The 21,294-nt window shown below is 40.2% G+C and overlaps 1 protein-coding gene across 2 annotated transcripts in view; it reads right to left on the minus strand.

The window, feature by feature from the left end:
* Positions 1-2,316: 2,316 nt before the first annotated feature.
* Positions 2,317-21,294, minus strand: part of CDC16 (cell division cycle 16) — a 30,502-nt gene continuing 11,524 nt past the window's right edge. For both annotated transcript variants that reach the window (XM_044380167.3, XM_057306895.1), the window contains exons 11-18: positions 20,698-20,771; positions 19,077-19,202; positions 12,894-13,046; positions 11,236-11,299; positions 8,728-8,789; positions 7,505-7,640; positions 5,923-6,013; positions 2,317-2,806 (exon numbers count right to left, since the gene is read on the minus strand). In XM_044380167.3, coding sequence (XP_044236102.1) covers positions 2,547-2,806; positions 5,923-6,013; positions 7,505-7,640; positions 8,728-8,789; positions 11,236-11,299; positions 12,894-13,046; positions 19,077-19,202; positions 20,698-20,771 — 966 coding nt within the window. In that variant the 3' untranslated portion in view covers positions 2,317-2,546. The remainder of the gene's footprint in view (positions 2,807-5,922; positions 6,014-7,504; positions 7,641-8,727; positions 8,790-11,235; positions 11,300-12,893; positions 13,047-19,076; positions 19,203-20,697; positions 20,772-21,294) is intronic.

Below are 21,294 nucleotides of genomic sequence, written 5' to 3' on the forward strand. Positions count from 1 at the left end.
TAGAGAAAAACCTAGTGAAAATCTGCATAATCTTGGATTTGGCAACAGTTTTGTAAATATAACACCAGAAGCATAGTAAACAAAATAGATAAATTAAACTTCATTAAATTAAAAATGTGTGCATCAAAGGACACTATCAAGAGAGTGAAAACACAATGGAAAGAATGGGAGAAGATATGTACAAATCACGTATCTGAGGATATCCAGAATTGATAAAGGACTCCAACAGCTCAACAACAAAAAGATAAACAGCCCAATTTAAAAGTGGGCACGGGATCTGAACAGACATTTCTCCAAAGACATACAAATGGCCAATAAGTACAGGATGATGCTCGACATCAATGGTTACTAGGGAAACACAAACCAAACCAGAAGAGCTACTACTTCCCACCCACTAGAATAATTGTAATTAACAAAGAGTAAAAAGCCCTGGTAAGGATGCAGAGAAACCGAAACCTCATACACTGGTGGTGGGAATGTAAAATGGGCAGTTGCTGTAGAAATTTGGCCAGTTCCTCAAAAAGTTAAACACTGAATTAGCACGTGAGCCAATTTCTCCTAGGCATACACCCGAAGGAACTGAAAACAGGGACTCAGATATTCACATACTCCTATTCACAGCAACATTATTCACAATAGTCAAAAGGTGGAAACAACCCAAGTGTCCATCCCCAGATAAATATGATATAGGTGATATATGGTATGGAATATTACTCAACCATAAAAAGGAATAAAGTTCTCGTAAAAGCTACAAGAGGAATGAACTTAAAAAATATGGTAGGTAAAGTCGGACACAAAAGGACAGATGCTGTAGATTCCACTTATATGAATTGGTCTAGATAGGCAAATTCAGACACAGAATAGATTAGAGGTTATCAAGGGGCGCCTGGATGCTTCAGTGGTCAAGCCTCTGCCTTCGGCTCAGGTCATGATCCCAGAGTCCTGGGACTGAGCCCCGTATCAGGCTCCCTGCTCAATGGGGAGTCTGCTTCTCCCTCTGCCCCTCCCCCTGCTCTTGCTCTCTCTCTCTCTTGCTCTCAAATAAATAAAATCTTAAAAAAAAAAAAAGGAGCTGGAAGGAGAGATGAGTATGGAGTTAATGCTTAACGAGCACAAAATTTGTTTGGGATGATGAAAAAAATTGGAAATAAATGCCACTGAATTATGCACTTAAAAATGGTTAAGATGGCTGTCTATCTATCTCTATAACCACACACTCACACACTTTCTCAGAGCAGTTCAGGTTTACAGGAAAATGGAACAGAGAGCACAAGTTCCCACGGACCCCCCACCCACACCTTGCACTGGTGTATTTTTATCAACAGTAATGCACTGGTATTAACTGAAGTCCATAGTGCACACTATGTACATTTTACCAGAATAAAGACAAAAAACAGAACAACAAAAAACAAATGAATGGGGGGTATATCACAGGGACACAGGAGCCAAGCTGAAGGAGCTCCCAATGGCCAACACCAAAACAACCAAAACCCTAAAATAATATTGTTTAGGATTAGAACCTAAAATGTAAAATACATATACATGAGTCCACGCTGATGGCTGAATAAACAGGAGTCACAAATTTTCATTACAGAAGAATTCCAGATAATACATGCTGATATTCTCCCTTCTAGGGGTAGAGCTTAAACCTCTTGGTCCTAAAAACAAACCACCCCCCAAAAAACAAAACCTTGGTCCTACTGAGGACAGGCTGAAATTTATGACTTGCTTCTAAGCATGCATTATGGACAGGGAAAAACAGTAACTTTACAGGGAAAACCTGGTAGACACCATCAAGATTAACACCATCTGTGATAAATCATGCTGGTTTTGTGAACCCCTGACATGTGATGAGAACAGCGCTTCATCCACAACTGTGGTATTTTCTTCCCAAAACCAAGAACCCTAGTCCAATATGAGAAATACATCAAACAAACTCAAATAGAGGGACATTCTTCAAAACAACTGACCAGTCCTCCTCAAATCCATCTAGGTCATGAAAAACATAGTCACAGCAGAGAGGAGCCTAAGGAGAGCTCAGGGCACTGTGGCTCCTGGACAGGGTGCTGGGGCAGCATGAGGACATTAATGGAAAAGTGGTGGAACTCCAATGAAGCCTGGAGTTGCATGACTTGCAGCATACCCGTGTGCACTTCTTTGTTAAGACAAGGTTTCCTGGTCACTCAGATGTGAATGGGGAGAAACCCGGTGAGGGGTCTGTGGGAACTCTCTCTGCTACCGCTGCAGCTTTTTCTTCATAAACCTAAACTCAGCCCAAAAGAAAAGCTGACTGAAAAAGGAAAAAAAGACATAATACACAATTTACCTCTTTATTCCTCTACACAAAACTGTTTTGTAGGATCAGAAAACGTGTGTTGTGAAGGTGTGCGGTCCGGTCTCTTCCAGCAGGCCTCCATTCCTAAATGGAGAGGTGCAAGCCTGCATTCGTGTCAAGAAATGGTGAATTCTGAAGACGGGACAAGGATGTGAGGAAACCCTGACCCCCCCCCCCCCCAGGACAAAATGGAGCTGAGACCTGTTTGCAATCACGTGCTGTGGTCTGACATAGAGGTCTCCAGCATCATGTCACTTTCGTTCATTTCAATTTCGAAGGTTTCTTCCAAGGAAGGTCTGGGATCTGGGGTTTTCCTTGAGGTTTCTAGTGGTGCAAGCCCTGTTTCTTCTGTAGTCTGTTTTTCTACTTCAAATTCCCTGAAATCCCACGGAGGTGAAATAATGTTTTTTAGTGTCTTCATTGTATGCACATCAAAGTCATAACATTTTAATTTGTCTTTAATGTCTGCTCCTAAAAGGAAACACCACAAGGAGAATAAAATAAGAAACTCCATCATTTATCTGTCATTTCCATGGTTACACAGCACTGCCTCCATCATTTAGTTGAATGGTACTTTTAAGAGCACAAGTACAGCTCAGAAGAAAAAAACATTCCAATCACTCTTCTCTTCCTTTTCTCTTTATTATCAAGGGGGTTGTTGGGGAGATTTAGAAGCACATACGGTTTCTGCTCCCTATGGCTCAGCAGCACCTGTTCCTAAAGCCCTCACACAGGAGGGGAGCCAGCCAACAGGCACCTGCCCTCACCTGCTACAAACAAGAACCGCTGGCTGGCATTCTGGCATCGGTATAGTCGTGAGCCTTATGCACACAGAAACCACAATGAAAGGAAATGCACTTTCCACATATCAAAATCTTAAGACTAATGGACAAGAGACTTCCAACAGATACATGAGGTTCAATCATTTCTGACATAAACAATATAATTTTACACAGTTCGAACTAATAGCTTTCAGTAATAGGTGTTTTGACAGATCATGACATGCAAGCCTTCAAAAATAAAAATAGCACAGTATTGTGATTGGAGTTAATAATACTGTATTGCATATCGCAAAGTTGCTAAGACAGATCTTAAAAGTTCTCATCAAAAGAAAAAATTTTCTAACTATGTATCCATCTAGGTCATGAAAGACACAGTCACAGCAGAGAGGAGCCTAACTAGACTTGGGGTGATCATTTCGCAATGTATACAAATACTGAACCATTATGTTGTACACCTGAAACTAATATGCAATGTGACAATTACACCTGAATAAAAAAAATAAAGAGTACATAATGACTGATACACTTGGAAATCTCCACTGTAAGACCATTAGCTTCGTGAGGACAGGCAAAACATCTGTCTCACTCAGTACTCTACCTCCAGACTCTCCCTAGCTTTATAGAAATTTTGCATTTAAACCTCACAATCCTCCTTGAAGAAAAGAGGAACCTGAGGCTCAGACCTGCCCAGAGCCATGTGGCTGAGTGGCAAAGCTACGTTTTCAACCCAGAGTCTTTAGGACGCCAGAGCTCAAGTTTTATGCTTTAGCTTTAAGAAACTGAGTCATAACACACACCATAAAGTGTGCATTGCTGGGCAAACCCTCATATATGCACATACCCACACAGCCATCACCAGACCGAAGGAGAACACACTCCCAGCTCCCAGAAAACCACCCTATGCCCGTTCCATTCAATACCGCCCCTTCTCAAACCAGAAGTAATCACTGCTCAAATTCTTCTATCACCACTGATTAGTTCTGCTTATTACTAATCTTCACACAAATGGAATTAATCATTGTATATTCTTTTGTCAAAATGCATGAGATTCACCTATGTTACAGCATGACTTAATAGTCCTTCTAAGTATGTAGTACTCTATTGCATGAGCTCGCCACAATGTCTTTCTCCATTCTCCTATGTGTGGACATTCAGTTTTTTCCAGTTAGGGTATATGAACATAGCTGCTGGAAACAATCCTCTCTGTGAGCGCTGGCTTCCTGAGGCCCTTGTACCACACACCTGGGAGTAGAACTCCTACATCCTAAGAGCAGCATGGCAGGTCACCACCCTAACACCGCAACAAATCACACCTCTTAGCCCCCACCCACGATGACACTGCACTCAATCATGTGACCTGTGCTGAACAGAATGTGATGGAAGTGATTCTGTGACACTTCCAGCTTTCAAGAGGTCTTGAGGCTTTAGTTCTCGTCCTTAGAACCCTGAGACCTCCATACTACAAAGAACGCTGAGATAAAAGACCTGCAAGAGGCCCGGCTGTGTCAGCTGAGGTCCCTATCTGTGCATGAGGCCATCTCACTGTCAGCTCGTCAAGTGCCTGCTAACCACAGCTGCATTAGTGAATGAGACCAGCAAACGAGCCACCAAACAACCTAGAGAACTGTGAGAAATAATGCATCATTGTCGGCTGGAGTGGTTTGTCTGGTAGCAACAGGTAATAAGCCTGTTTAACTTTAGCAGACATGTTCAACAGTGTTCCAAAGTGTAGTCCACCAACAATCAACAATACACCAAGTACCAGCTGCTCCGTACCACCACCAACACTAGGCACTGTTAGTACTTTCCATTTGTAGCCAGCCTGGCAGGTGTGCAGTGACATTTCAGTATGGTTTTAATTTCATTTCCTTGATATGTAATGATATTGAGCACATCCATTTGCCACATCGGTGGATATCCTCTTTGGCGAAGCTCCTGTTCAAGTGTTTTGCCCACTTTGGATCTACCTTTTTGTTCCTTTTCAAATTTTTATTTAAATTCTAGTTAACATACAGTGCAATATGGACCCATTTTTTAATTGAACTTTTTCTTATTGATTTATAAGATTTTTCGTATTCTAGACACAATTTCTTTGACCAGTGTACAAACTGTAACTTCTGGTCTATGATCTGCCTTTTACTCTGTTAACAGTGTTTTTCATGAACAGAAGTTCTTCATTTTATTGAAGCCTAATTTAATTAACACATTTGTCCTCTCATGGTTTTATATCCAGGTCTCAAGGTTTAACCTCACTGCACCCTCGTTACCTTATAAATTTGTAACTAAGTAAGTGCCCAAATACAGCAATTCCATCCAGATTTATCTTACGACTTGCTTATTACAAAAAAATTATTTAAAGAATTACACAGCACTGTAATGTGAATGTAAACCAACTTAATATCCCACTGAAATGTAAAAGTTAATATGCTACTAACCCCATTTTATAAAGTACTAAGGACAGAACCTTTTCATTTATTAGAAATTAGAAATTATTAGAAACTAAGTCTCCAGGATTTTTTCCATCAATTAGACTGATTCTCCTATATCACAGCATTTTATACGTACTCTGTAATAGTATTTTGCATATACCGAGTACTCTATTTTACAATTCATGAATACTTAATAAGTCATTAATTCCCACAGCATTGTTTCAACAAAATTAAATGGAGTTTCTTGATATTAATATAGTTAAATGGTTAGAAAGATAAACTTAGAACCTTACATGAGATTTGAGAAACCTAAACAAAGACATACAACAATCTAAAGAACAGAATACAATGTCAATCAAAATAATTAGCATCTTACCAATGTAAGCTTCAGAATCACCAATGTACATCTCAATGCAGTGACCAAGCATTGTAACAGAAAATGTATCATCTCGCCTAAGACCAAGGGCCTGTCAGAAAAGATTCAGCGTGGTTATTACAAGAAAATGTATTTCCCTCTCTTTCATTTAAAAATATTCCTGTAGGACTCAATTCAAAACACTCCAGGGAATCGGGGTGAGCGGGGGGGGGGGGGTTACATGAGTAGTCATGAACTGATGTCTGTTCAAGTTGGGTGATGGCCATGTGGAGGGTCATTACACCATTCTGCTTTGTTTGAAATCCCACTCCTCCAAAAAGATTTTCAAAACTGTATCTCCACACAGAGCCTTCTAAGCCTTCTGTATTAATTATATAAGAAGAGAGGCAAATTATACCGACTTCACACACATTTGAAAGATCACACAAACCAGAAAAGTTGCTAGTCCATACTTCCGACTAGCTCAGTACTCTGGTTATCACAGTGGCATTTGCAGGACTTGATCTTGCCTGAAAATTTTAACCAACCCTATGGGTTTTCTCATATTTTATCTTTCTCTCCAAATACCATGATTTCACTGATTCTAAGACCCACATTTTTTTTTCTGAAAAAAAATTTTTTTCTCAACTTGGGATGTCTTGAACAACTGGTGGTTTCTTACTACTGTGGTCAGTTGGCCCCAGGCATCATGACTGTCATGCGTGAGTAGCCTGGACTTGGAGGCCATGGAGTTGTAGACTAGGCCACAAACCACATGAACGCTCACAAGTACAGGAACTGCCATTGTTGTTGACACTTTTTGGCAGCATAAGATCTGCAGAGCCAACGTCTCTGTTTGGGAAAAACCTAGTCAAGAGCAGGGTGTACGTGCTGGCACCACGAAAGCAGAGACATTGACCACCCGGTACAAAAGTGATTTAGAAGAACCAAACTCTGAATGTGAAGAATAGAGGAACTTAAGTATCTGTTTCACTTATATTTTCTTTTTTATGTAGATACTAGAGTGATCCCTGATGAAAATCTATGTCCTAATATGTCCAAAGAGAGCACTTTTTCTAAGTACCAAAAAACGGAGAGATGAGAATCGTGAAGTTTCAAGGTTTATTTGTACGCGTCTGTCTGACTCTGTGTGTGTGTGTGTGTGCAGTCAACTTGCTTCTTAATGGTGTCTTAGATTTGGTGAGATACGGCATGTGGATTTAGGAGAGATTCTTTCTTTGTGATGAACACAGATTGTTTTGTTCACCAAAGTGATCTAAGGGAATTAATTCTAAGTCCTAAATAGAGAAACTGGAATTTCTTTTCTCCTGCTTAGATGGGGCCAACAAATACCACGGACACATGTGTCTCACTGCACACTTAGGACAAGTCTCACATTTATCTCTAATTTGATGAGTACTGCACAACACACATGCTTTTCTCTGCAAAGGAAAGAAAGCACAAGGTCGCCTGAAGAATTTTAAAACTGCAAAACAGACACTGCCTAGAAAAACAAGCAAGCAAACAAAAAGCCCCAACATCGCCTAGAAAAGATCTTAAAAAATAAATGAATAAAAAAGTGGTAAATGTTAACTAGACATACTGTGTGGAAATAGTCAACAGCATTTTCAAAGTTGCCCATCAGACTGTGGATATAGCCTATGGCAGAATAGGTGGATGCGTTCTGGGGAATTAACACCAGTGCCTGACGGTGATAGTCCAAGGCCTCGGCATACTTTCTGTGAGAGAAGACGAGAGAGGGAGTTGGGAGCAGGGAGCAGGGAGAACGGGAAGAAAGAGAGAAAACAATTAGCAGGTACAGTGAAAGCACTCACTTGCTAGGTCTAAGAGGAGTATTCATCCACGTAAAAACATCAGAAGAGCAGTTCAGGCTGGTAACGGTTCTTCACAGCCACCACTGTGCACCTGGACACCTCCCTGGAATCCCCCTTCCCGCCTGCTCCACCAGCCAGCTGAGGGCACTCCCGCAGGGACCCAAGACTGGAGCTGGAACCGCACTACACTGCAGGGCCTCCTTTATGGCGAGACAAACCAGCCACACCACTGCTGGTTAAAAGCAACCAAAGGTCCAAAGAAGTTACTTGGGACAACATTTCTCAAAGTTCTCTGGAATATCTGCCCTATAAACCTTTTGTGAAAAAAGGTTCACTAAACTTTGGGAAATGTTGCGGCTCATAATGAATAGCAAATACTACAAGATATCCTGAAACAGATAAACCTGTTATATTCTGAGTAGACTAGAGTTTCCCAAATTTATTTAACCAAAGAATCTATTTTTCAAGAAACTCATTTAACCAAAGAATCTATTTTTCAAAGGCTGATGTTTATCATATCATAAAACTCATACCTAGAGAAAAAGAGTGAGTTAGAATATGGATATGGTTTTAAATATACCCTACTACCCTTATTCTTCCAAATTAATTTTGAACACCAATTTTTCAAATCTAAGAAAATAAAAGTTATTATAATTCTTTCAACTTCTAAACTGTACCACCAGAATATAAAAATAAAGAAGTAATAAATACCACTAGAGATAATTATTTTGATGCTTGCTATATTTGAGCAGCAAAGTACACAGCTGGAAGATCTCAAAATAAAAATATGGAAAAGGGTGCTTGGCTGGCTCCGCCAGTGAAGCGTGTAACTCCCGATCTTGGGGTCATAGTCTGAGCTCCACATTGGGTGTAAAGATGACTTAAAAATAGAAAATCTTAAAAAAAAAAAACAAACATGGAGAAGGCTACACAAAATTAAGTAAACTTTTAGTCACAAAGAATATTTCTGAAAATGTCCTACTTTACTTACTTAAGCTTCCTGCAGACATGCCCCAAGTTGTTCAACAAAGGCTCCCATTTGTCAACTGTTACCTGAAACACAGCAGCATCAAACCCATGACTCACGCAGGCCGCTTCTCAGATGGGCCCATTCAACCACACCACCACACGTGCCAATACGGGCTGCCCTCTCTCCTGGTGCCTATGCAGCCTGAAGCAGAGCCTTTGTTGGATTCTCTATCTTTCTTTCCTTATTAGAAGCGACTCCCTGAGGACGCTATTACTTATTAAAACAACTTTGTTAATAAGCCCCACCATGCTGAAGAAGTTCAACTTCTGTATCTCCAGCCCAGAGCCTTCCAACTGCCTACTAAATATTCCTATTTAGAAAGCTCACAAGTACTGCAAATCCAGTGTGCCACGCACTAACCTCTTACGCTCTCTCCTGCCATCCCAGCTCCCCACCCTCATGTCCTTCTGAGCGCCTGCTTCTCATGCCTGGCACCCATATCATCCGTGACCCCTAGGAACTACCAAAGGCTCATTCATCAGCCCCCTCAGTGTAACGCCAACCCCCATGTAACAAGTCTTACCTGGGCCCCACCACCTCAGGATAAGATGCAAGGCCCTTAATGATACACACTTAACCCTCCTGCCCCATTTCTTGACCTTCTCTGTGAACTTAAAATCCATGCTTTACTGGATTCGCTCTAACTCAGCACACACTGTTCTCTATACCTTTTATAACCTCTTCCTCACTTGTGCCTGGCTGATGTCTGCTCCTGCTTTAGGATGGAGGTTTAAGATGCCGTATCCAAGAGGCCTTCTCGGCCCATCCTCAAGTCTGGGTTAACTGCCCTTCTGTGTGGGTTCCTTTATTTGCTCAATCAACAGCTGTTTTTGCGCATTGTTTAATTATTGCCAATTTACTTATCTGTAATCCCCAACAGGTCTAAGGGCAGGAACTATCATGGCAGTTTCCTATTGCCCCCCAATACCTCGCTCAGAGCTCAGCACACAGTCGACACACATTGGTCAGTCTGAGCTAACCAAACAACAGACCTGAGCCACCCTCTCCAGCTCCCGAGCCTGGCTCTAGGAGACATAGCCCACGGGAACGAAAACACGCCCTTCGTGATTCTTAGGCACCATTGCTTCCCTGTGGCTATTCTGACATTTGCTACAGTTAACAACTGAGGTCAAACAGTATTTCCCCACCTTCGTGTGACTTTTTAATGGGCATTTTATCAATTTAGTAGTATTGTGCATTTGTACTTAAAACCATTACTGTAAAATTCTGTAAGACTCCACAGTGCCCTCAGATCATCAAAACGTATAGTTTCAACTCTAAGTGGGGTTTGTGATAGTGTGTCTTAAAATTTTCTGTGCATGAGAATCATCTCGGGATCTTGCTAAAACTGCAGACTGTATGTGATTCAGTGGATCTAGGATTGTGCACTTCTAGTCAGCTTCCAGGTGATGCAAGGCAGTTCGTCTAGTTAGAACAGCAAGGCTTTAAGGTATTCAACTCTGAAGAGTGGCAAGGTGATATGTGGCAACCCCATATTAACAAAAACACATTCATTATCCAGACTGCCCGAGACTGAGCTGTTCAAGAACCTGTTTTATACACATACATGTACCAACACACAGAAATATAGTGTTTGTAAGTTCCTAGGACAAATAAAAGACCAAAATAGATAAAGCTGTGTCTATGGGGACAAGCAGACTGCCCTTGGCAGGGATCCAGAGGGAGCTGTGTCTGTGTCAGTAAAGAGGAACCAACAGCCAAGAAAGATGTGGGCTACAAGCAAGGGTGCCCAAAAAGGAACAGAGTAAAAATGGAAAGCTGAAATCATAATGGAATAAAACAAAATAAATGTGAATAAAAAGAATCAAGAACCAGAAGAGTAGTGATATGCAAATCCCTTACCTACGGACGTTGACAATATCTAAAACTGTTCATTTTAAAATAATACCCAGGTGTACACATCCAAGCTAGCTGGGAAGTTAATTCATGAGCACACATCTTTCATATGGCAAAACCTAGTTAAATATTTCAAACATCGAGAGATGTAAATATGTATTAAGTATGAGGTAAGAGAAAGCCATGGTAGGTCTGAATAAAGGGATACTTGGCCTTATTCCTACAGAGGTGGGTACTGTATATTTACCCATTAATCAAAGAGGAGGCTCTTCAGTTCCAGAGAAGGACATCTTATGTTAGATGATACAGTGCCCACCAGTGTCCAGTATCACATATTCCCCATATCAAATAATCAACAAATATATTCTGATTACTCCCACATATCAAAACTACAGCCTTTTAGGAAGCACACAACCGACACCTACCCTCCCTCTCAATTAGAAACACACTCATTTTATACCATGTAGCAAAACAAGTGCCTGAAATCCAAACATTAACAAGCTATTTGCCAGGATAAATATTAGTCCCTGTCTCCTAGGCAAGACAGATTGTCCGTATCATTCTCATTCAACAGCAAACACCCTTCAGAGTTACAAATATTACATAAAATACCTCATTTCCAATTGCTTTAATTTTTTCCAAAGCATCAAGAAACCATTTTTCTGCTGTTTTCCATCTAAAATAAAGGGGGAAACTTTGCAGATTATTCAAAATTAGCATGTATAAACATTATAAGAAAAATGAGGTAAACTTCTGTAAATAGTTTATTAAAACTCAAATTTAAAGGTCAGATAAATGATTAATTTTATGGCATTAATATCACAGGAGTTCAAGATTTTAGTAGATACAGTTAATTCTCATTATTCTTGGTAATTATATTTCATAAAGTCACTGTGAACACTGTTTTAACAAATACTGAACTATGGCTCCTGGCGAAAATATAGGGTCAGGTTCCTGCAAACCTGTGGTCAACTGTTCAACGTATAACCTGTTTTCCATGTGCTTCTGTTGACTGACACCTTACTTAACATACATGTTGACCCACTGACACTGAACACGACCAGCAACAAAGCTCATCTGCAGCCCTCTTGTACGTAGGGTCACGAACAGCACGTCAGTGCCACGCTTGGGGATCATTTTAAACAGTGACATCATCAACAAAAAGCATAAAAAGGTGAAAAGAAAAAAAATGCTCGTTTACAGTATGAGAGCAGAAATGGGAAGGCAGAACGTCATCTCCGCCTCAGCTGGGAACGTGCATCTATCTGCAAACGTGAAAGTGCTGACTCTGGCTTACAAACCAATGGACTGTCTAATAAACCATCACTGTATATTATTTTAAAACAGCTCCAGGGGTGCCTGGGTGGCTCAGTTGTTAAGCGTCTGCCTTTGGCTCAAGGCGTGATCCCGGCGTTCTGGGATCGAGCCCCACATCAGGCTCCCCTGCTGAGAGCCTGCTTCTTCCTCTCCCACTCCCCCTGCTTGTGTTCCCTCTCTCACTGGCTGTCTCTCTCTCTGTCAAATAAATAAATAAAATCTTTTAAAAAAATAAATAAATAAAACCTTTAAAAAAATAAATAAATAAAACAGCTCCAAACTTGCTTTTATATATACCAGATCATCCAATTTTTAGAATACACACACACACCCCATAAATAACACTACAGTAGTACTGAGTTACTGTTTTTAAATTAATGTATAATTTAGCACAAAGAACTACAAATATTTTTCTCTTTAGAGTATGACACTGAATTACTTATTCTACAAATATCCAAGGATAGAGTAATGTCTCAAATGACTAGTAAACTCCAAGACTGAGCCATTCTAATTAGTTTAATTTTCAGATTAACTGGCAACTAAATGAGTAATATTTTTCTTTCACAACTGTGGGAAATCCTTCTCAAATGTAGGACTCCAGCTCCTAATCAACAACAAGGTGATGAAGGGTTCCGTGATGCCTCCAGGCCACCGTATGGGGTGTAGTCACTTGACCATCGGCAACAACTGTCCAGTCTTGGAACTATGAGCCTGTGGCAGCCAACGTCCAAGGGGACCAAAACCTGTTTAGTAAATTTAAAGAAATCCAAGATAACACTTCGTATTTTCTTTTCTTTTTTTTTTAACTGTCTGCCTCCTTCTCCTAAAATGGTACATATTTAAAAACAAAAATCGAATGAAGAGTCACTGAGGACAGTAAAACCTCTACTGACTGAGGTTTTACTTCATTTACAGAAAGAAAATGGAAGGGTTTTGGGCCTTTCAGTACTTACTCTCCATTCTGAAATGCAACCACACCAACCTCATGCATAACAAATGGGTCTTCTGGTGCAATGCTTAGCGCTTGGCCAAAGAATCTTTCAGCCAATTTTGAGTTATTGGTCAATCCATATTCTAATCCGATGTACAGCATTGGCAAATGACACCTAAAAAATTGGAAAATTTCACATATTCAACACCTAAAACTTTATAATTCAGCAGCAATTAATTTACCAATTTTAAATCCTGTCCGCAAAATAACTTAAACACAGCCAAAAAGCAAGGTACTTAACTTTTTTTCTAACACTTCATTTACTGATATTTAATCAAGGTCTAATAGGTTTTTAGATTGATCAGCTACTACTTCTAGAATCTATCAGCCACCTACTCATCTTTATTTTTCATCATTCTACAGTAGAAACAAAAAACCCAAAAACCCTCTGAAGCAGGACAGGTGTGTGCTTCCTGTTTTCTTCCATGATGCTAATGTCAGACCCTTAGCTTGGACTGTATTCCCTCCTCTCCTCTTCTGATTCGGCACCATGTGTCCTTCATGAGGTATTCAAGTTCCACTTCCCTTTGTGAAACGCTTCTGACTTTCTAAACTAAATGGCTCTCCCTTGTGTGGATTCCTATTATCTCAACTCCTGTCAGTTCTATGCCAGGGAGTTCAGAAGTATGTCATGTATACCCCATTTTCACATCCTCTGAAACAGTTCTAGGCACAGAGTAAGTACTAACCACTTCTTAACTGAATCTTCATCTCTTGTCAGACCAGTAATTACATTAAAAGAAACAGAATAATATTTCTTTGGAGATGGATCTAAAAAAGTCTATAAATAGTAACCAACTGGTTGATATGTGCTTTGGTTTTAATCGAGAATCATGAGTCAGATAAAGACTCCATCACCTACAGAAGGGTCGTGAAGAACCCTTAAAAGGATTTACCTGGAGGAAGTACTTCCAAAATGGCCAAGTAAGGACCTCCAAAACTCTCCTCTATAAAAGCAACAAGAACACTGACAAATTATCAAAATAAACTTTTTCAAAACTTTGGAAGTTAACCAAAGGCTTACAACAACCTGAAGGGTGTTCATTCTAGAAAAACAGTGTAAGTGTGCAAAAGACACAGGGAACAATTAACAATCTGGGGTCAGAGGTGGGGGGGGGACCAGTTAACAGAAACTGTCTGGGACAAAGACCAAATGTTGGATGTACTAGACAAACCCTTTAAATATACTATTTTAGACATGAAAATAGAAATAAATAGAAAATCTCGAGTTGAAAAGTAAAATAAAAAATTCAGAAGGGTTTGACAGCAGTTTGAACAGGCTGAAAAATCAGTGAACCTGAAGATAGATCGATAGATAGATCAACTGAGACTACCCAGTCTAAGGAACAGAAAGATAAAAGAATGAAGAGAAATGAACAGAGCTTCAGAGACCTGTGGGTTGCCATCAAGCACACCACAATATGCAAGACAAGAGCCCCAGAAGGCAAAGGGAGACAGTAAGGGGCAGAAAGAATATCTGAAAACAAAGAATATTTGGGCCAAAAACACCCCAATGCTAAAACAAACAAACAAACAAAAACCCAAACCAAACCTCCAAGTAGACCAGAGATCCACACCCAGACAAATCATAGACCACTGAAAAAGCAACCCCCCACCTTTAAAGCAGTAAGAAACTACAACTTATAACACACAAGAGATTCCCAATAAGATTAACACCTGACTTCTAATCAAATACCTGGAGGCCAAAAAGGCAGACAGACGATGTTTAAAGTGCTGAAAGAAACAGAGCACCAACCAAGATTTTATACCCAACAAAACTATCCTTGAAAATGAAGGTGAAATCAAGAATTTCTCAGGGAAGCAAACAGCTGAGAAATCTTGTTGCAGATTCACCTTACAAGAAATACCAAAGGGAGTCCCTCAGGCTGAAATGAAAAGGACACTAGACAGTACCTCAAATCCCACATTAAAAAAAAAAATAGCTTAGTAAAAGTAACCACACAGATAAACATAAGACCATATAAATACATTTTTGTTTGCAACTCTTTCCTTCTATTTGATTTAATAGATAACTGAATATAACAATTATAAATTTGTGTTGAGGGACTTACAATGTGCAAGATGTGACGTGTATGATAAAAGCACAAAGGAAGTAGGAGGGAAGAGAGATGCACAGGGGTAAAGTTTTTATATACTCCTGGAATTATGGTGCTGTGGTGGAGTAAGAAATATATTCGGTCTTCCCTTTGTTCTTGATACAGAGCACCTAAAACCCTCGCAATCTCCTGAGTGATGGGAGTCTCTCTTGTTATTCATGACCCCTTTTGATCACACCTGTTTATGCTAATGAAGGTGATGCAGGGTAGCACTCTGCAACAGCCTTGTGATGGGACTGGTCACCAGAAGGACCAAGTGATGAGAGGGTGGCAACTTTTCTTCCCACCCACTGACCTCCCAGGAAGGGATGGGTTAGAGATTAAGCCCCATAAAAACTTTTAAACAGTGAGCCTCAGAGCTTCTGGGCTGGTGAGCACAGAGTAGTGCTGGGAGGGTGGCATGCCTGGAGAGGGGTAGAAGCTGTGGGCACCCCCACCCACATACTTTGCCCTGTGCATCTCTTCCACCTGGCTATTCCTGAGTGTATCTTTTATAATAAACCAAAAAACGTAAGTAAAATGCCCTCCTGAGTTCGGTGGGTCATTCTAGCAAATCATCAAATCTCAGGAGAGGGTCATGGGAACCTCTGATTCATAGCTAGTCAGAAGTGAAAGTGCCTGGACTTACCACTGGCATCTGAAGTGGAAAGGGGCACTCTTGTGGAACTGAGAGCTTACCCTGTGAAGGGTCTGCACTAAGTCTGGGTAATATCAGAACTGAACTGACGTGTAGGATGCAGGTGGTGTCCAGAGAATCAGGGAACTGGTTGTTGGTGTTGGAAAGCCCCTTTGTTAATATTAATCTAAACTAGACTGTTTTAAGATGTTAACTGTAATCTCCAAGATAACCACAAAAACAAAACAAAAACCCAAAACAACAAAAAAAACAACTCAAAAAAACATACTATAAGGAAAAACCAAGGAATTAAAATGTATGTTACAAAATATCTAATACAAAAGGCAGTAATAAGGAAGAAAAAGATATGACATAAAACAGAGTAAAATGGCAAACATAAATTCTAAATTCTCAGTAATTATATAACACATAAATGGATAAAATTCCATCAATAGGCAAGTCATTGGCAGAATGGGTAATAAAACCACAATCCAACTACATGTTGTCTATAAGAGACATACTTTAGATTCAAAGACACAAACAAGTTAAAAGTAAAAGGATGGGAAAAAGACCATGCAGACAGTAACAAAGGAGAACTGGTGAGATTGTAACAATATCAGACAAAATAGCCTTATGACAAAATCTGTTACCAGAGACAATGAAGGACCTTCTATAATAATAGAAGGTTCAATCCATCAAGAACCTAACAACAGAGACCCAAAATACATGTAGCAAAAACTGCCAGAATTGGAGGGGAAACGAGACAATTCACACAGTAGTAGCTGGGAGGTTTCAATACCCCACCTGCCATAAAGGACAGAATAATGGGCAGAAGATAAATAAGAAAACAGAAGATGAGAACAACACTATCACCCAACGAGAACCAAGGGATTACAATGAATCCCTTGTACACTGAACTCAAAAAGAGCAGAATTCTCAAGCGTACCCAGAACATTCTCTACAACAGACAGTGTTAGGTCATAAAACAAGCCTCAATAACTTTGAAAAGACTATGTTCTCCAACCACAATGGAATTAAACTAGAAATCCTAACAGAAGGAAATTTGGGAAATTCGCAAATATGTGGAAATAAAACAACATACTCTTACATAACCAGTGGCTCAAAGAAGATATCCTAAAGGAAATTTTAAAATATTTACACAATTTCAAACATTCACCCAAACATAGGGCAAGTTAAGAGAATGCAAAGTTGTTCTGATGGGGAGAACTGAAAAGAACAATGCTTATCTTAATGAGCTGATCTGAAATTTTAACTGGATAAATTTTGTTAAATTGGGAAACAGTGTCATTGGTTTTGATTCTTAGGTAGGAACTAACAAACAACTAATAATAACTATTCTGGGTTTGTGAGCACCCAGAAAAAAAAAATTAAAAAAAAAAAAAAAAAAAGCACACTCTAGCCTGTACTCATAAGAAACAATCCACAGTAAATTATGGAGATTTTTTACTGCCAATTTATCAGACTGATAGATACGGGGTCTAGGTAGACATGGGAACCAAGCTTCAGCAAAGCACTGGAAAAGTCTTACACATTTTCGTGGATAAATTGGAGAATCCTGGACTGGGTATCAAGGACCATTTGGGCAAATCAATAATTGGATGAACAATTTTAACCTGGAGGATTATTTTTTTTTAAAGATTTTATTTATTTGAAGGGGTAGGAGAGGGGCAGAGGAAGAGGGAGGGGCAGACTCCCTGCTGAGCAGGGAGCCTCAACGTGAGGCTGGATCCCAGGACCCTGAGATCATGACCTGAGCCAAAGGCAGAAACTTAACTGACTGAGCCACCCAGGCACCTCTGGAGGCTTGTTTCTAGTATGTTGGTATTAAGACTGAATTTAAATGCCCCCTGCCTTGACCAAATTCATGTTAAGCCCTACCCCAATGTGACTACATTTGGAGAAGGCCTGTGAGGAAATTAAATAAAGGTTAAATGAGGTCATAAGGGTGAGGACATGACACAATAGGGCTGGAACCCCTGTGAAAGGAAGAGACCAGGGTTCTCTCCCTGCCATATGAGGACATAGTGAGAAGATGGCCATCTGCAAGTTAGGAAGAGCACCCTCACCACGGACTGAATGGGCCAGCACTTTAACAAGTGACTTCCCAGCCTCTGGAGTGGTGAGAAAATACATTTTCAGAGCACCTGGGTGGCTCAGTCAGTTGAACGTCTGTCTTTGGTTCGGGTCATGATCTCAGGGTCCTGAGATCGAGCCCCACTTCGGGCTCCCTGCTAGGCAGGGAGCCTGCTTCTCCCTCTGCCCCTCCGCAGTACTCATGCTCTCTCTACTGCACGCACTCTCTCTCATGGAAATAAAAAAATTTAAAAAAGAAAAAAAGAAAAAAAAAAGAAAATACATTTTCTTTCTTCAAATCATCCTGTCTATGGCACTTTGGTAAGGCAGTCTGAGGAGACTAATGCAGTTAGGGAGTGAAACTTTACAATATATACATGGATGACAAGTTAGATATAAAAGTCACATACACCAAATCTAATAGAACTGAAAAAAATCTGGGCATCATTAATAATTTAGATGCAGAACTGGGCGCCAAAATAAGTCTGACAGTCTGAAAAGGGCTAACCCTAACGAGAGAACATTCAGTGTAAATGAGTATATGATCCCACTCCTGAATACTACAAACAAACAAATTAAGGCAGCTTTTACTGAGTGCTTTCTGCACGTCAGGTACTGTTCAAAGTCTTTAACTGGTATTGTCTCCATCACTCCCAGGAACTACTCCCAGGAATAAGTACTGCGATTACACCTATTTTTCAAGAGGATACATACTTTGCCAAGATCATCAGGCAGTGTGACCTACTGCACGCCTACTACCTACCTCTCCAGAGATGGAGGTGGCCCACAAAAAACAAACACTGCTCGGCAGGCCTAGGGCTAGGGCTAGGTGAGTCCAAAGAGAGTGGACAGGAATAACAGCAACACTTCATTCCCCAAAGTATGATACTCTTAGGGCACACTTACGCCACTGAGCATCAATACACTTAATATTGACATAAATCTAGAACACTGGCAAGTACAGTCCAATAAGCCCACAGCAAATACCTTTTGGACTTAAACAGGATATAAATAACAATTTGCGCATGAATACTTTCATTCTTGCATGAGCACGTGAGAAGGAGCTTCTAGCCTCATCTCTTCCCTCAGCTTCATTCCCTTCTGTATTGGTTAAGGTGAGCAGCCGGACAAAATCACTACACCAGCCTCTCCTTCCCTCAATTTCCACAGTTACTTTACGATCATAAGCTATTAACAGGACACAAGTATGGTATTTTTGTTTAGTTCAGCGACTAGATGGCGGTGGCAGTAACAAGGGAATCGTCATCTTGTGAGCAAGAGCAACCCTCTGTGGATTTGACCGCGTGCTCTGCCGTACCCTTTCATCAGCTGTGCAGCTGTGAAGTAGGCAGCCATGGCCTGGTCGTGCTCGCTCTCCACTGCAAACGAGTGCCCGTATGCCACCCACGCCGGCCCGTAAGTCTTCTCAAGTGTTGTCGCTTTGCTGAAAAAAGAGATGTCATTCTAGTCATACACTCATTCTTCAATTGTTAATCTTATATAAACTGATGGCTTCGAGGGTATTAGAACAAATGAGCTCTCAACATATTGAATACTTGTATAGCAATTGTGTTATTTCAAATAAAACAATGCTTAATAGTACAAGCAAAATTTTAAGAAATTTTGAGAGGTCCATAACTTTTTAGGTATGATAACCCACTGGCAACCTGTACACAATTGACAAATATAACTTAATCCAGGAGCTTTGTTTCACCAACGGTGGTGGCAGCAAGCCTTTATTGAGACACCATGTTAGAGGCCTTATATGCATCACCTAATCCTAGTAACTTGCAAGATAAATCATTATATTTTAAACATAAGGATACTGAGCCGGGGAAGATTAAGTGACGTCCCATGGATGGTGGTAAGAGAGTCACTCTGGTTCTGCAGACTGAACTGCACAGTCTCAAACAGTCGTAAGTAATCTCCGGTCAGCAGACACACTGGTGACCCATACCATAAAATATGGAAAACATAAAGGATGAGATTCCCATTTCCCAGCATTTTATTTTCTACGTTTTCTACCACTCAAATGTTTCATGTCGAGTCCATCACTTAATCAGAGAAGCACACCTTCCTACTCCACGAAAAAGTACAAGTTCTTCTAAAATGCATAAGACTCAACTAACCAGAGAATTCCTCCCTATTTTTTTCCTAGTGAAAGATCCTTACATGTCATCCTCCTGGTTTTACTAACGAGCCTGGGATACAAGTATTGGATCATTCCCATTTTTAAAGAAGAGAGAGGGTCAGAGAAATTAACTTTCCCAAGGAATTACAGCTAGTAAGTGGCAGGACTTGCATTTGAATTCAAATCTGGGTCCAAAGTTTATACACTTTCCCTTAGGAGCCATTTTCTATTTTGTTCACGTGGAAGAAATCAGTTGTTACAATATTTTAAATCTCTAGTAATTCTTCCCACACTAGACATTTTTCTGTACTTGCATAATTGAATAATACTGGTTAAGGAGCTTGACTGGGTTGCACGGAGTCCCGCAAGCTAAGACCACAGCAGATTCTTGTTATAAACCAGTTCACTATGCCAAGAATTCTGTTCTACAGACACATTTAGTGATCCTAATCTCACGTGGTTTCATGTAATTTCACAACTGTTAACAAAAAGTCCTAAAAGATTAATAGTATCTCCATAAATGAAAAACAGGTTTCAAATTACATTGTTTCATATTTTTTCTGATTTACAAATAATAAATATATCCTAAGTTCTCGAGAACAAGGTCGACACCACTGACTTTAATCATCTCCCCTCATGACATCTTGTAAAAAGGTACATAATTGACACAACTGAACTGAATCTGCTAAAGAAATCATTCTTTCATACTGCTTTTCAATTATTTAACTAATTATTGTATTGAAAAGGATGAACAAGAAAACACTTCCTATAAGCTTATTACAGATGGAGGAAGACAACAGATTCATACCTGAGATATCTTCTGGCATGTTCATTTTTATGACCAACCATGAGATAGTAGCATCCCACTGCAAACCAAGACACCTACAAAGTTCAAAATTTATTGTGACCGAAGCTGCTTAACTTGCAACTGGAAATCTCTAACATATTAGGCCAGAGAGTGGACTAGATGCTCCATCACATGTTCTAGTTCAAGTTATTCAAGTTAGAAAATTCTCTGAGACAGGGTATTAAGTCCTAGGTGAAAAAGAACAGATTCTTCCTCACAGTGCCTTCAACGATGTCCCTGCATTCGATAGAAGATGAGACCCCTAAATGCTTAGTTCAAACACAAGCCTGAATCGTGTTCCCTGGCATGAACCTGGCTCTAAGCAGGCACTAACCAGGATCGGCCTCATTAGCTGACTTCTCTTACACTGGTTTTGCCTCTTTCTAAATTATTTTCACACTGGCCTAGGGTACAGATTCTTGTGTGAGCCTTAGGCCTTGATCCTGACTTCTGTCTCTAAAGACATAGTTCCTGATTCCAGTTTCAATTTCTGGGTCCTGGCTGTGATCCACAGCAGTATGGGAGACACGAGGATTCAATCATTACACAGTTCAACAA

Source organism: Ursus arctos, unplaced genomic scaffold, assembly GCF_023065955.2.
Source record: "Ursus arctos isolate Adak ecotype North America unplaced genomic scaffold, UrsArc2.0 scaffold_10, whole genome shotgun sequence".
Taxonomy (NCBI): domain Eukaryota; kingdom Metazoa; phylum Chordata; class Mammalia; order Carnivora; family Ursidae; genus Ursus; species Ursus arctos.